Source organism: Salvia hispanica, chromosome 4, assembly GCF_023119035.1.
Source record: "Salvia hispanica cultivar TCC Black 2014 chromosome 4, UniMelb_Shisp_WGS_1.0, whole genome shotgun sequence".
NCBI lineage: Eukaryota > Viridiplantae > Streptophyta > Magnoliopsida > Lamiales > Lamiaceae > Salvia > Salvia hispanica.
This window is the reverse complement of record NC_062968.1, coordinates 29374052-29390046: the sequence shown is the minus strand read 5'-3', so window position 1 is coordinate 29390046 and position 15995 is coordinate 29374052. Positions and strand designations below refer to the sequence as shown.

General features: G+C 36.5%; 3 protein-coding genes across 3 annotated transcripts; 1 reads left to right on the top strand and 2 right to left on the bottom strand.

The window, feature by feature from the left end:
- Positions 1-3116: 3116 nt before the first annotated feature.
- On the top strand, positions 3117-5880 carry LOC125222234 (KH domain-containing protein HEN4-like). The gene is made up of 6 exons (XM_048124741.1): positions 3117-3812; positions 3956-4279; positions 4403-4657; positions 4746-5009; positions 5596-5752; positions 5838-5880. Exons 1-5 carry the CDS (start codon positions 3117-3119, stop codon positions 5743-5745), a joined length of 1689 nt encoding a protein of 562 aa, XP_047980698.1. The 3' UTR covers positions 5746-5752; positions 5838-5880.
- Positions 5881-6058: 178 nt separating this feature from the next.
- LOC125222236 (amino acid permease 6-like) lies at positions 6059-9505 on the bottom strand. Its single transcript, XM_048124743.1, is given in 7 exon segments — positions 6059-6476; positions 6478-6782; positions 7517-7662; positions 8176-8390; positions 8488-8581; positions 8949-9170; positions 9267-9505. Coding segments are annotated over 7 exon segments (1365 nt in total). The 5' UTR covers positions 9379-9505; the 3' UTR covers positions 6059-6205.
- Positions 9506-10137: 632 nt separating this feature from the next.
- LOC125222232 (cell division cycle 5-like protein) lies at positions 10138-14398 on the bottom strand. The gene is made up of 4 exons (XM_048124739.1): positions 14028-14398; positions 11967-13676; positions 11130-11408; positions 10138-10872 (listed from the first exon to the last, which is right to left on the bottom strand). The coding sequence occupies exons 1-4, from the start codon at positions 14202-14204 to the stop codon at positions 10432-10434; spliced, it is 2607 nt and encodes an 868-aa protein (XP_047980696.1). The 5' UTR covers positions 14205-14398; the 3' UTR covers positions 10138-10431.
- Positions 14399-15995: the final 1597 nt, after the last annotated feature.

The following is a 15995-nucleotide window of genomic DNA, read 5'->3' as shown; positions in this document are numbered from 1 at the left end:
ACTACTCCCATGCACTTTAAAGTTGTTCATAAGCTCGGTTGAGATTAATCATGCTAGTTAATAAAGTTTTAGTTTTGTGTGGATAAACTGATAATTATTTATAATTATTTTCTAATAAACTGATATGAGTGAGTGTTTTGGTAAGATGTACTATATATTTATAATTATTTTCTAATGAACTGATATGAGTTCGTGTTTGGTAAGATTGTACTATATATTTATACTCCCTCCGTCCGGCATTAGGAGTCCCGGTTGACAATTTCCATCCGTCCGGCATTAGGAGTCTCGGTTAGTCATTTCCATAGAAAGTTAAATAAAAATATTATAAAATACAACACTAAAAAACACAAGTAGAAACACATCCAAAGAATAAAACAAATAATAATGCAAATGGATCCCACATTCCATTATCACACACTCTAATTTTTACACACTCAATCATTTCTTAAAACCCGCATTCAACTCAACCGGGACTCTTAATGCCGGACGGAGGGAGTAATTATTTTTTAAAACGAATGCAGGAAATGAAATGATTTGAGCGTGAAACGGGGGAGTATTAAAGTTTATCATGCTTTCATAATTAGTTGTCGTTGGGTCTTGCCAAATTAAGCCAGTCCATAACAAACATTCATTAAATTTCAAATACTGTAACTAATAAAACAAATTTTGTAAATAATGTATTTGTCCAGTAGCGTTGACAAAAATACACCGGGCCCTATGGTGGGCTGGGCTAGCCCACTCTAAAATGCTCAAAGGTTTGATGGGCTTAATTTGGGTCAGGCCACCCAGACTCAAAAAATTTGCTCTATAAACAACAATTATCATCGCCAGAGCAATTCCAATAAGATGAGCGGTGAATTGAAAATGTATATTGCTCGACTCATAAGGTATATTATCCATTTATCTTCTTAAATACTTTATTCGTTTTGTGGAGATATTTTTCCTCAGAATCTGATTTAAGAAAATTCTGAGATTTAAGAAAAAATGTGTTAAGTGAATTAAGTAAATAAAAAATACAGTAGGAAATAAAAAAGATAAAAAGAGATTATGAGAGAATAGAGCAAAAAAGAGTAAAGTAAATGAGAAAAAATGTGACTTTTACTAAAATGAAAAATTTGTCTCCACTATTATGGAACGTATCAAAATGACAAAATGATCTCACTATTATGAAATAGAGGGAGTAATAAATATATTTTTTTAAAATTACAAAACCTTGAATTTGATCATTAAGAGTCCAATTAAAAACGTAAAATCTAATTACACAATCTGATTTTATGAACAACAACATAAATAGATTCATAGGAACAAAATTCAACAAAATCCAACCAAAAGAATATAATTTTTAAAATACTTAAAACAATAATATTATAATATTACTTCTTAACGGGTAACACGAATCCGACGCGAACACGACATGAAATTTTCGTGTTCTTAACAGGTCGACCTGATAAGGACACGAACCCAATAAGCTTTGACCCAAACCCATTAATTTCGTGCGGGTTATCGTATGGTGCCAAAAATTAATAACCCCTATATTTACTAAAATAAAAACATCACTTCAATTTTTTTTTATTACTTTATTCGATCTCAATAAAAATGTGATGTTAAATAAAAAATATTCAATTTAAAATAGAACAGAATAAATATACTCAACTTTTTCCATTCAAAATCTGAGTTGCCAACTATCGTTGGAGGCAAAGAGTAATAAATGCCTTGCAAAAACACACTATATATATCTCTGTATCACTTACGTCTAATGCTAGCTCCTTCACTGCTGTCGTCGCGCCGCATCATCCCTCCGCTCTCCACCACCGCCTGCACCAAACAGCCCCTCTCCAGCTTCATCGCAGCCGTCTTCACAAAGCCAGCTCATTCGCAGTCGCGTTGCCTCACCATTCGCCGTAACTAATCGTCGACTTCCACCACCCGTCGTCAAGGTCAAATCCGAATCTTCCCCAATTTATAAAGCCCTAATTTTTAGACCAAATTTGCATCTATGCTCAAAGCAAGATCAGTGATCACTCAACATAACGTCAAAGCTTTAAAACATGAAAAATGAGAATGTGTTTTGGAAATCGGAACTGCATGCGTTTCTACTTAATTTATAGGGTTTATTAGAAACTTAAAACAAAAAAAACTAAATTTCGTTTGCCTTTGCTTGTTCAGTTGGAGCAGATCTTTGCCTGCAAAACGCAGATCTTTGCATTTTTGTTTATTGAATTGGAAAGCGAGTTTTTTATGCACGTTCATCAACCTATGGCCATTGATGTATTTGATGCTGCTGGACTCATGTTTTCAGTTGAATTGTGCGTTTCCGTGGGAATTCAAGATAAATTATGGAGTATATTTTATTGGTGAATGAAGTATGAAATGATTTTAAGAGATGGAAGAATCCATATTGTGTAGAAAGCTGCATGCAAGTTGTTTGATTAATTTTCCTTTTATAAGAAAATTTCAGTTTGGTCTTTCATGTTTGGATTTAGAACCCTCTTCTTTTTTTTTCCCTTTTGTGTTTAGATTTGCAGTTGATTTAAATGTTTATGGTAGGGCTAGAATCTTGGCCATTACGCTCGATTAGTCCCACATTATCATGCAATGTGTTTATCGGGTATCGTTGAAAATAGCGGAAGCATGTTTCGTTTGACACGTGTTGGAGGATCATTAAGCTGTTAAGAATGGTAAATGATTGATTTATATGGAATACTGGATATCAATCTGCTGGATATCATGGCAATTGTGATCAAATCCCTAAATTGTGCCTATATGTTGTATGTTGTGAGATCGTAATAATGTTTCCCGTATATCCTGGAACTTTATTGAATTTTTCGAACAATAGGGCTAGTTGACATTGTTATCATTCTTTTGTCGCGTAGCGATATCATCAATGTCTAACCGTTGCAAAGATATTCTTTGTCGTTTAGCGTTTTACTAAGATATTTGGTGAAACAACTTAGCAGATGCATTCAATCATAAACTGATTTGTTTAACTTGGATCTTACCTTAATAATATGCAATGAACCATCAAATTTCATTTACTCTACATTTCATTGTTGTCTTTGCAATATTTATCTCTTGTGATATTCATGTAATTAACATTCTTGACAGAATCTAGAGGGATGTCATCTCAAATTACACCTGCTAAGAGGCCACTCGACCAAAGTCTTACAGATGTAAGAAGTGGAAGGAAGTTCCAGAAATCAGAAGCTTTAGGTTCCGTCATTGCACCATTTAATGCATCATCTAGACAGGTTATAAGAGTACTTTGGCCAGCTTCCAGAATTCGCGTCATTACTGGAAAAGATGGCAGCATCATATCTCAAATAGGCGAAGCGACTGGAGCAAAAGTCTGTGTTGAGGAAAAAGTCCCTGAGTGTAATGAAAGAGTCATAACCATAGCAGTTCTAGATAAAGGTAAGGAAATGGTGAGCGGGCAGGTTAAGGATGAAGACAGGGAGACTAAAATCCCTGACTCCAGTGAGAACCCTGAAGAATATGGGGACGGCAACAAAGAGCATGGTGTTCGAGTCGATCACTCTAAATCAGATAAGGAAAAAGAAAATTCAGCTATTCAGAAAGCTTTGTTAGCTGTATTTAATAGAATGGTCGCGGCTGGGACAAAGAAAGGTGAAGAAGAAAGAAAAAGACCGTTTTCACATGTTAGGCTACTTGTCTTCCCTGGTCAAGTAGGCCGTTTGTTAGGAAGATCTGGCAGTGTGATGAAACAAATGACATCTGAAACTGGAGCGGTTATACAAATTCTTCCAAAGAATAAGGTGCCTTCTTGTGCATCTTCTTCTGATGACCTGGTTCAGGTACTTGTATTTAGCGCATCCATTCCCTTGTGTGCATATATGTGCGAAATGTACTTGAATATATTGTCAGCTACAGCATGATGCGATGAATGCCATTTAGGCTTGATGAATTGAGTGTATTTTGACATCACATTCTTTTGCAGATCTCTGGTACTCATGATGCCATCAGGAAAGCTCTTCTATCTGTTTCCCAGAAACTTCTTGAGTGTATTCCCAAGTATTGGGATCCTTTCCCAGTCAACAAGCCTGTTGGCCCGTCATCTCATTCCTTTGGTGCTCCTCGACGGGATAGGTTTCCTGTGGTTATAACTTACCGGGTGCTGTGTAATGCGGAAAAGGTGGGCGGTGTAATTGGAAAGGGAGGTTCTATTATTAGAGCTCTTCAACATGAATCTGGCTGTGATATCAAGGTCGTAGCTAGTACAGGCGAAACAGAAGATCGCATCATCACCATATCTGGTCCTGCTGTATGGTTTTAATTCTTTATTTCTTTTTTTACATCTCTCACATTTAACATTCTCCTTCCTTCCTTGTACTTTCGTGTAATAAATGTAAGGCGAAAAATGATGTTTGATTTCCATTTGATGTAGCACCCAGATGATGCAGTATCTCCCGCACAAGATGGCGTTCTTCGCGTGCAAACAAGAATATTTAGGTGTGCACCAGTAAGCAGGGATAAAAGTTTGGTCGCAAAACTCCTTGTCTCCTCTCATCAAATTGGATGTCTTCTTGGTAAAAGAGGTTCAGTGATTTCTGAAATGAGAAAGTCAAGTGGAGCTTACATCTGTATTCTCAGTAAAAACCAGGTTCCGAAGAATGCTTCGGAAAATGAGGAAGTTGTTCAGGTATGCATGACATCCCTCTTATCTTCAGTTCCATCTACTTTTATGTAAATGTAACCTTTATTTTTGCTTCTGTCGTATGCAATTCTAGGTTAGTGGAGACCTTGGAGCAGTTCAAGAGGCTCTTATGCAGATAACATCAAGGTTGAAGAAGCATTTCTTCAGGGATGCATTTCCCCCATCCAACAATTTTGATGGTCCTGTGGGCCTTCCTCCAGTAGGCGGCTTCCGTCCACATGAACGTGATGATCAGCAACCTGCTACCACAAGCACTACTGTAGAGGTTGTTGTTCCAAGCTTCACTGTTCCTGCTATTTACGGAGATGAAGGTGGATGCCTGAGTCAAATTCGCGAGGTATGCATTGATTTATGCTCAACAAAGCATAAAATACTATAATTCCGTTGAATGATCAAATAAGATCATCCAACGATCAAGATCTATGGGCTAGACTGGTTTCGGTTAGCTTCCGTTTGGTACACAGAATTGGAATCTATGAAATTGAGTAGGAAGGAAATGAATTGAATTTAAAAAAATTGAATGTTTGCAGTGTTTGTGTGAATGTGTGCAGTGCATGTGTAAGAATGTGCAGTGTGTGTGTGTAAGAATGTGCGCGTGTGTGTCTGTGAATGTGTGCAGTGTGTGTGTAAGAATGCGTGTGTAATTTAAGTAAATATTTGGAATTCCACTATTTTTTATATGGAATTCAAATTGTGGAATTGGAGGATTTGGAAACACTGGATTTGGAATTGAAAGCTCCAATTCCACACTACCAATTCCGTGTACCATCATTACTAAAATTAGGATGGTTTTATTTGATCATTCTCCTATTATCCTATATATACACCTACATGTATATTTGGATAGATAAATTGGTTCATCGGACGAAGTTAGAGCTCACACCTACTGAATTTTTCTTGTGCTTCGTGTTTTCTCTTGTCAGATTTCAGATGCAGAAGTTACCATCACCGACCCTAAAGACGGAGCATCAGAAACCATGATCATAATCTCCGGGACTCCCGAGCAGACTGAGGCTGCACAAAGTCTGATTCAGGCATTTGTAATTTGCGAAATGGAAGCCCGGAATCGTTGATATCATGGTATTCCTTTTGTTCTTCACAGACAGTTCAATGCTTTTACTATATTATTATGACCTGTCACTAATATGTACTAGTTGTTTTTCAGAATCTACTCCATGGATGGTGGTGCAAAGAGAGTGTTGTGATACATACAAATTTACTGAAGTCAAACCATCAACCCAACTTCTGTTGTTGTATCAATGCAAATTATCCGAACCGAGCTTCCTATCTGCTCATGCTTGTTTATTATATGTACTATATGTACATGCTTGTTTATCATGTCTATTTATCGCTGTATATTCAACAGACAACGCGTTGATACATATCTTGATTGATTTCCGATCCTCGTATCATAGGCTTTATTATAGCTCTCATATGTTTGATGATTGATCTTTACAGAGACTAAATGGTGAAATGTAGGTAAATAAGTAGTGTTTGGATGTTGAACTCATTGATTGATATTCTACATGTTTTTTATTCATGAGCTTGACTCTGGAAAGGCTTGTATGTCTTGACGTCGGCAGCCAGCCCCCGTACGGATCCGGCTGCCGCGACGAGGGACACAATCAGGCAAGCCCAGCTGAGGATCTTCAGCCACACCCATCGGCAGGAGTACTTGGGCATGTTGGCCTGCGCAATGTGCATCTCTATGGGGAAGTACACGGTCAGCGGGTAGAACGAGGCTGCCCCGATGAGGCCGAGGAAGTTGTTGAAGAAGGGGAATTAGCTAGAAAAATGTTTCCTAAAATAAACTAATTTTGAAGGATGGACGAAAATGGAAATAGTTGTTATTTTTAAAGGACGATGGTTTCTTTTGTGCTACCTGATAGGCTCCGATGAGATGGACAGCGATGCACACGTTGGCAAAGTCGATCAACCAGAAGGGCTCGTAGAAGCCGAACCCAGTAAGGAAGTTACCGGGAGCGTCATTTCCGAAGGCGGCGTAGCCGAGGCAGCCGCAGAGGACGTAGAAAAGGGTGGTGGTTGACACACCTACAAGAGAAGCCTTCTTCATCGCCACATTTTCTGGGGGTGGAGATTTCAGTGTGTCCTGTTCAAACATAATAAAGCTCATTTAATGGAATGAATGACAATTATTGAAAATGTGATGAGTAATTAAGATTGAGATAAATTATCCCTTGTTGACTCGTCTCCCTAAAATTGGCCTCTAGGATTAACCTAGTATTTCAAATGATTATTGAATAAAATATTCATATTGCAACACCTACAAAACCAATTAAAAAAAAGAAATTTTAAAAAATTGGATCTAAATTAAAGACTATTGTATAGGCTGTAAAGTATGTGGTACATATTTATTTATTTTAGGTAAAAACACATGACCGTGAATGTGGATATATCTTTAAATTTGTATATTTGCCATTATTGGAAGTATATAAAACATATGATAGCTACAGGTGACATGTGTCACTTATTTTGTATGTTTCACTTTATAATATTCTTGAACTCTTCCATATTAAATTTTATTTTTACAAAATAATGTCCCTTAACAAATGTACCATTCACAACCAAAAGAAAAAAGATAAAGAAACATGAGTCGCACAAAATTCAACCATGAAGCCGAATGTGTTGAATATTTTTGTCTTATTAACCTCTAGAAATCAATCAAATACATGTGGACAGCACATGAAAATATATAGGTTTGGTAGGTACTATAATGTAATCAAATATCTTGATATTTAGGAGCAAAATTAGCGTGAAGAAATGGAATATTTAGTTACGTAATTAAGTTGGATTGAAATAATAGGGAATGAAAAAGAAACTTGCCTGGATTTCAATTAGGATGGTTGAAAAGGCATAGGCAAAAGCAATGTCTCCAATGGCTTGAAAGCTTTTCCACAACTTTTCTGAGCCGCTTGTGTCCACTCCTACTCTCGTTCCTGTTAGGCCTGTCTCCACATGCCCTCCACCACCTATTTTCCAAAAAAATAATAATAATTAAATTAATCAATTTTGTATAATAAATTTTGAAATATAGAGTTTTTGTTAAAACAAATGGTGTCAAGGGATATCGATGAAATTCAAACTTATAATCTCTCAGTTATAGCCGGTCACATTTCGTTAGGATAGAAGAATGATTTTGACCATGCTAATGTTCTATTATTAGGATGTTTCTAATAGGCTAGTGACGGATTCAGAATATGATTTCGGGGGACATATAATAATGGTTTCATTTGTATGAAGTCTTCTTCTTTAATTTTTTCTACAAATCAAGGCAGCCATAATGTTTTCAGCCGACTCTAAAGGAAAACTGCGTCATCTTGGCTGCTTCTTAAATAATTAGTCATGGCCGATTCAGATTTATAACCGCGAATTAGCCATCACTCGAGGTACATTTTTCTTAGATGTCGTACCAACGCTTGAGCCATGCAACAGAGTAGTAATACATAAGCAGTTTTTCGTCTATTGCTTTTATAGAGAGATACCTGCAAGCTTAGCAACGGAGAGGGCGAAGCCAATGGAGGAGTAAGCGAAAGACATGACCGCGGCAACGATAGAGAGCCATGAAAGCTCATGGAAATTAGGTATTTGGCTCAAAACAAGCTGAATCCCTCCAAATATAGCCATGAATGGATAGGTTGATATTGAGCATGCTGCCTCATGCCCCTCCTTATGGAAACAATTCGACCTCTTCACAGCCCTAATTAATTACAAATTACATTTCAATTATCATAAATTCATAATCAAACATAAGTAGTATTTTATCATTAACTACGTATATGTATATAGATACTCACACCATACTAATGGAAGCAGTAATTGTGTATCCAATAGTGACCCCAACAAGATTCCCATACTGAGCCACCCCACATAGCTGAACTTTGTAACCACCTACACACATACATAATCCAATTATAAAACAAAACAAATTAAATCACATTTATTGCTAATTCATTTCACAAAGATTCATTGGTAATGTAACATCACTTCTTTGGAAAATAGCGAAATTAATGAATGAATGAATGAAAAAGAGATAGTAATATGTATTTAATGGTCGTCAATTTAATAAAGTTTGCAAATGAAATATTAGTCGCAAAGTTTAAATTTTTTTCAATTATTTTATTATATAACTATTTTTTGTTTCCTATTTCCTATTTCCCATTTAATTAAGTAATGTTGTTTTGATAGTATTATTTTGTAGATGCATGAGACTAATCAGAATTTGACAAAAATTCGTGATAGTGAATGACTAACATACCTAAGTGGGAACGGACGACGTCCATGTAAGTGTAGTTGCGACGGCCTTGGTGGCGGTAGGAGTCGGCGAGGAAGGTGGAGGTGAGGTAGGTGATGAGGGAGAAGGCCACGAGCACGGCGGGACCGGCCACCCATCCTAGCTGCGCTATGGCCCATGCTAACGACAGCACCCCCGACCCTATCACCGCCGTTATGATGTGTGCGCTTGCCGTCAACACCGTCCCTAGTTCATGTCCAAATTAACTCCCTTACTTAATTAACTAACTAAACTAAACTAACTAATTGTGTGTTGTGTGTTGTGTGTTGTGTGTGGAAGTACCGGTTCTTGGGGAACAGCCGTCGTCGTCGAAATCCTTGCTTGCTTCGCCGTTTTCAAGTGCAACTGTTGACGGCTCTATGTGAAGAGAGTTCTTTTCCATCTCCTTTGCCATTTTTAATGTGTGTGTGTGTGTGTGTGTTATTGAGAGATGGTTTGTAATTTGGAGAAGATCTTGAAATTTGATTGAGAGGGAGAAATGGACTACCTATATTTATAATAATAAATGGGATGAAAAGGTTATGCAAAAAGAAAACTAGGAGGGTGGAGTGGATTGACAAATGCAAAATTCGAGAGACGATAATTTGTGATACAACAAATAGAATAAAATCAACCCTGACCCGAATCCGAATTTGACCCGAGCCTGCGGTGGAGGAGGCAGCGAGGGTGGATGCGCGCATACAAGTGTTTGTTAAACAATAAATCCTTACATTACATATGTATTCAAGCCGGGGAAATTTTAGTCACTAAATATAAATACGAGTGGTAAGTATAGTAAAATAAACATACTAGTTCAAAACTACAAGTATAGGAGACTTTGATTTTATCTTAAGATGAATTGCCTTCGTGTATTATTTTTCCACGGAATTGTGTTTTATTCTTTTATCTGGCATTGTAGTTTTCCTTCATTTTTCAACCCAAAGAGCCCCACAACATGTGGCATTTTGTTAGGTACCTTGAAGTCGATATATACATAAAAAAATCAATAATTTTGTAATGATTCATTGAGATTAAGTTGATTAGAGCTATTTTGTTCCCTAATCATTACAATTAACTATAAGAATAAATTCCAATATACAAGCTTTATAGCAAAAGATTATATGACAATTATTTAAAAAGAACTTTGAGATGTGAACTCAAAGTGAAACACCCCTTTAGAAACCGAACATCCTTTTTTTTCAGTAAGATTTACTTTGAAGATTCAAATCCGATTATATAGTCAAAATTTTCTTTACAATGCTAATCAATTTCTTATCCAGAATTAACACTAGTTTGTCACGCATATATCTGTTGATTACACTACAAAAAAAAAAACTTGATTTTTTCCAGATTTCAAAGATCGAAACTTCAGCTATCTTCTTTTGACGGCAGTGTCCCATCCAAGGCTCATTTTCTCTGGGATTTAATTACAAAGGTTTACCAGTGGATAATGCTGCATTCTCCTCTGCTACTTGCAACTCACCACTGGTTGATGCTGCATTCTCTTCTGCAACATCATTTCATCCTTGGATCTCGATTCCACCTCGACTGTGTCCTTGGTGACAGCTGCTTCAGCTGCATCGGGCTCTTGCAATGCTACGTCAATGGCATCCATGGTAGTGTCGCTGTCTTTTGCAGCGTTTTCAAGATCCCTTTCTGCTTGCAGTCTATGTGCATTTACCAAATGCTGAACTCTTTCTAGTTCAGCCATCCGATCGCCGTACCGTTTCTGTAAAGTGCGCTCGAGATCCTTCTGCTTCTGAACCTCTTCCCTGAGGTTGCTGATCCTGTATGTTGCCGCTAGAGTTTCTTGCTTACTCAAAGCTTGGAAGCATTCTAGCTCGATTCCCGCAGCGTCCATCTGCTTGAAGGTTGTCTCCACTTGTGCCCAAAGTTTGTTACACCTCATCTGATAAGTCAGAAACAAACTAAGTTAGAAATCAGATATCTAACACAATTCATATACTATCATACAAACAAACCAAGAATCTAATATTGATTGAAACAAATATGTCAAATAAGAAAAAGATTCTGAAATCTGAACACCAATGCACAAGCTATAGAGAGTGATTTCCATTCACGTATCATGCGACCGAAACTGTCCGATCAACAAATATCATAAACCCTCTCATGACTGTCAGCTACTAGAGTTTCTGTATATCATACCTGATAACTATTAGTTAGAACTTTAATCTTCTGCTCATGCCGTTGTGCTTTTTTAGTCTCATCTTCCATCTTCTTCACATGTTCAAATTCATTCTGCAGGGAGGAAAGTTTCTCCGCATGGGTGGCAACACTTGCTAGACCGAAGCCATCACGTGTAGGGAAGTACATCATATCATCTAAGCATGCTTTATGTGCTTCCACATAGCTTTCAAAAGATTCATTCTCATGGCCCATAGCAACACGTAGATATTGGACCTCATCTTCTATTAGTTTATCTGCCTGCATAATCAAATAATCTTACGTGAGTGCAATTCAATTTGTTTTGAGTTATACACAACACGGTAGGACTTGAGAGTGACAAAGATATGAATGAAAGACCCAGATGAAAACCACCTCTATACAAAAATAATTTCAAGTTGCTTACAAGAAAATTAAGACATACTAGTAAGAAGCATATGAAACAATTTTTCATCTCCAGAGATCAAGTCATCAACATAGTATAGCATAATTCTACAAACTTACTTAAATATATCAATCAAACACTTAAAAATTGCCGTAGGAGCATAATAGCAAACTTATCACAAGGATCATTAAGTATCTAAGCATTAAAACAGAATCGTGAGACCAGTTTGTGCCACACAAAAGGTGTTATTTCAAAGATTTAATTAACTTATTAGATAATAAAAAGCAACATGTTCACAACAGTAAGCTTAACAAATGTTCTTGCATAGCATTAGTCGTGAAAGCAAAAAAATCTTTAAAGTCAATATGAAACCCCAGCAAATTCAAAGTGCACAGGAAAATATATCAAATATACGATTTGAACTGCATACATACCTCTTTCAGTTCATCTTCTTCAAACTCGTCAATTGTTGGCACATCTACAGAATTCTCTTTTGCAGCACGTTTTCCTTTCTTCTTCTCCTTTGTTGCTTTCTCATCCAGGGGATATTTAATATTATCATGCTCTAACAAAGACAAAAGCTCCTTTCTTATTAATTCATCAGCCTGCTCAACTAAAGTTAATGGAACAACAGAACTCTTGTCTTCATCAGCTCTCATCAAAGTGTTTCTAATGAGGTCCAACGAAACCACAGGAGGTCTTGGCAGCTCCCTCTGCAGTACTTTTGACCTTTTCTTGAGTAATACTTGTTGCCTTGCTTCTTCCTCAGCCTTCTCTCTAGCAATTCTATCCGACATGTCTTCCTCGATCTTCTCTTCAGGTTCTTCATCCTCTTCAGCCAATGGCTGAATAACTATCTGGTAGTCATTCTTGGGTTGTGGGAGATTTTTCAGACTGAAAATGAGTTCCTTTTTTGAATCAGACTGTCTCAGTTTGGAACTGTCAAGCATATCAATATCTTCATTTATGCGCAGCTCATCCCTCATTGAAGTTCCTTTTGGAGTCAAACCAACAGCATATACATCACGTGTGGGTGTCATCCCGATTCTGGGAGTGAGACCAGGGCCTCCAGGAGTAGCAGACGGAGTCATTAGAGGATTTGGTGTTGCAATATGCTTTCTCTTGGGAGTCACCCCAGAAAAGTCTGAAGGGTGCAGCATCGGATTATCCCCACCAAGCAACGGAGTCTGAGACAAAGTCAACCTCCGCTGGTTCTCTGCTTCCATCATAATGGCATCCTGTTTGCCTGCAGGAGTCCTTTGAGGGGTTCTCCCTGGAGTGAAGCCATGTCTCGGAGTCTGGGCATAACTTGCAAGAAGAGAACGTGTTGCAGCGTTTCCTTCTGTAAGTTCTTCATTCCCAAGAATATCACTAGCACTTCCCATCTTAGCAATTGCCTCCAACTCATGGTCAGGAATCTGTGGGGCTGGGAGATTTAACCTGGACCTTTTGCGAACTGGCTCAGGATCATTGAGTTTATTTGCTTGCAAAACTGCAGACGGAGCATCCTGCCTCTCTGCTATTTTATTTCTTGCGATGTCCTGCTTCCTCAATCGAGCCTCGTTGTCAACTCTTCTTTCACCTTCCAACTCCTCAATCGTTGTTGGAAACTTGACTAATTCAGCAGGTCGATCTTCATCAGCAATATCATAAAAGCCAGGTGGAGGTCTCTTTTCAAAAGGTATTTCAGCATTGTAATCTATTCCTCCTCTCTTTCTCTTCTTATGGCGAAGGTTAATTCCAGCAGCTTTAAGCTCTCTTCTTTTCTGCAATGAAGCAAGCCTGCGAGCCTCTTCAAGCTGTTTCTCTCGGGCTTTCCTTTTTGCCTTCTTACCCCTAGTGTTGGCTAACCGAGCCCGAGCTTCAGACAGCATCTCCTTTTCATCTTCATCCATATCTACAGGATCAGGACGAGCAGGCTTCGATTCCGGATTAGGATCAATCTCTCCAGGACGCAATTTTCTCGGGTCATCACCAGGTTCGTAGTTCTCATCCTTGGCACAGGCTGCATCCAAAAGCCTTTCATATCTCTCCAAGCACTGTGATGGAGTACGCCCGACAATAGGGGCAATCGTCCTCCACTGGGTAGGCATCAGTTTCGCCAAATGCAATAACTTCTCATCTTCTTCTCGGGTCCACTCAGTCTGCAATGCCATGGAAGGAAGTGGTTCAGTTCCGAATCACAAATGATGATAGCTATCAACATAATAAAGATGTAAACTATAACATTCAAGAACAATTCTTATGCACAAATTGCCTACTACAAGATTCCTAAATTGGTTTTCCACGTGAAATACTTCTATTTAATGTGCAACATCTGAAACAGATAATATAACATAACCAACAGCAATATAGAATTAACAATCAATCAAATATAAAAAATTAAAACTAGGAAACGCTCTAGTAACATAAAAACAATCAATCAGATTATGAGGGATCAATGAACCCTAAATTCACATCAAGAATTAAATAAAAAAATGAAAATATCAACATACCTTTTTGATTGAGGGATCCAGCCACTCATACCAGCGTGTCTTGCACTGTTTGGCCGATTTCCTGACCAACAAAGAAGAAATTCTTGCCCATTGGTTTTTCCCATATTTCATAACCGAAGCCTTGAGAATTTCATCTTCTGTGTTCTTCCACACACCTCCCTTTATCGTAATCCTCATTTTTCCGGTGAAATTTTACAACTACAGTGGACTAATACGACTAATCGAAGGGTTTGTTTAATACTACTCTCTCAATTCTCTCAATCTAAGACTCAAGTCAGATTATTTCGTCAAGTTTCTGCGAAAATCAAACGCTCTCAATCCAATTTTATAAGCTAATTTCATCTATTTATAAGTAAAATATGGAAACTTATTTTAAAAAGGAAATAAATCATATACATGGGAGAACATAATTTAGGAAAGGGGGATATAAACCCTAAACCCTATGCATGGTGCTGTGCTAAACGACGACGCATTTGAAACATTTTCAAAAAGGAAAGAAATCATACACTGCATTGCATTAATTCCTTGGATGTTTTATTTTCCTACTCTTTTTTTATATTTATGTTTTTAATAATACTTCCGTGCAAAATAGTTGTTTTTGTAAAGAAAAATATAGCAAAATAACCATGAATTTAATTAGCCAATTAATATTTTACTCAAATAAATACAAAATATTTTTTTTGAGCATTTAATTTTTTTTTCAATACTTTGGCCAATAATCAAGTTCGTCAAATAATACTAAATGTTTATAGGTTAAAACAGTGAATTTAAAAAATAGTTTTCTTATGTTGTTCTTTTAAGTTATTAATTTTTTAATTCAACATATACTTTTATGGATTTTTCTCAAATAAAAGTCTATATAAGAGATTGTGAATTCTTTTACGCACAAGAGTTTGTGGGATTTTCAAATTTCAGGTTATTGTTTTAGTATAATTTAAAAAATCACACAAAATTATTATCAATAATTTTATTTTTATTTTGCACACATTATTACGCTTCAATTTCCATGTTACAAAAAGTATTAGTATAACACTATAATGAACAATTAATCATAACAATAAGAATCACCCATTAATTAAAGTTCCTCCACTGCAGATGATTTCTTCCCGTTAATTTAGGCTCCATTATTAACAGCTTCTTTTTTAATCTTGTAAAATTACTGAGTCTTTTCCTTCCTTCCTTTCCTTTCTTTCTTATGCATAAAAGATTGATATAAAACTTAAAGATCTATCCAAAATTACTAAAAAAACAATGAACTAACAAAAAAAATGGAAGAAATGAGCATTACATGTTCACAAACTAAAGAGAAATAATTTACAATAGCTCTTAGCTAATGATAAGTTTGAAATAAGGAATGGTATCATGTTGCGATACTAGAATTTCATAAATGAATTTGAAATATAGTAGTAAGATTAAATAATCTTAGGTGTGCCATATGAATATAACTAATGGAATTCTGTCAGATTTATTTAATTCATTTTAATACACAAAACGATCACCAATAAAGTAAATTAAAGAACATCTAAATTCCTGGACCACCCTTGTATGTTTGTTTCTTCATTTAGAAACTTAAGATTTGATCCTTTTTCTTTTTCCTCTCTATATCTTTTTATAGTTTTATCCAAGGTTCAATTTGTTCAAGTTTTTTAAAAGACAATTTTAAGATAGGTAAATGCACCTCTGGATCCTTTTTTTTCTTTTTTCCTTTAAATATTTCATTTTCTTTGGGAGGAAAAATTGTACAGTACTGCATTTAAATCAAACATCCTCTTCCACTCTGCCAGTAAGGCAGTAAAGATATTATACTCTTTTTTTTTCTTCTATTTTTTCCCTCTAAAGACTTCTTGCTAAATTAGCAATATTTTAGATGTTTATGTTGATGGCCTTCAAACCTATTTCACCAAATATGATGTTTAAATTTGATTTCTTGAAGCCTTGCTTTTCTTGTGAAATTTTTGGAGGAATTGG

What these genes read in the sequence shown, in the direction of transcription:
- LOC125222234 (XM_048124741.1), top strand. Translation starts at nt 3,117, where the DNA reads ATGTCATCTCAAATTACACCTGCTAAGAGGCCACTCGACCAAAGTCTT. An exon ending in CTTCTGATGACCTGGTTCAG is followed by an intron (nt 3,813 to 3,955) that starts GTACTTGTATTT and finishes ATTCTTTTGCAG; the next exon opens with ATCTCTGGTACTCATGATGC. An exon ending in AAAATGAGGAAGTTGTTCAG is followed by an intron (nt 4,658 to 4,745) that starts GTATGCATGACA and finishes ATGCAATTCTAG; the next exon opens with GTTAGTGGAGACCTTGGAGC.
- LOC125222232 (XM_048124739.1), bottom strand. Translation starts at nt 14,204, where the DNA reads ATGAGGATTACGATAAAGGGAGGTGTGTGGAAGAACACAGAAGATGAA. An exon ending in TGGATCCCTCAATCAAAAAG is followed by an intron (nt 13,677 to 14,027) that starts GTATGTTGATAT and finishes ATGGCATTGCAG; the next exon opens with ACTGAGTGGACCCGAGAAGA. An exon ending in AAGAAGATGAACTGAAAGAG is followed by an intron (nt 11,409 to 11,966) that starts GTATGTATGCAG and finishes TTGATTATGCAG; the next exon opens with GCAGATAAACTAATAGAAGA.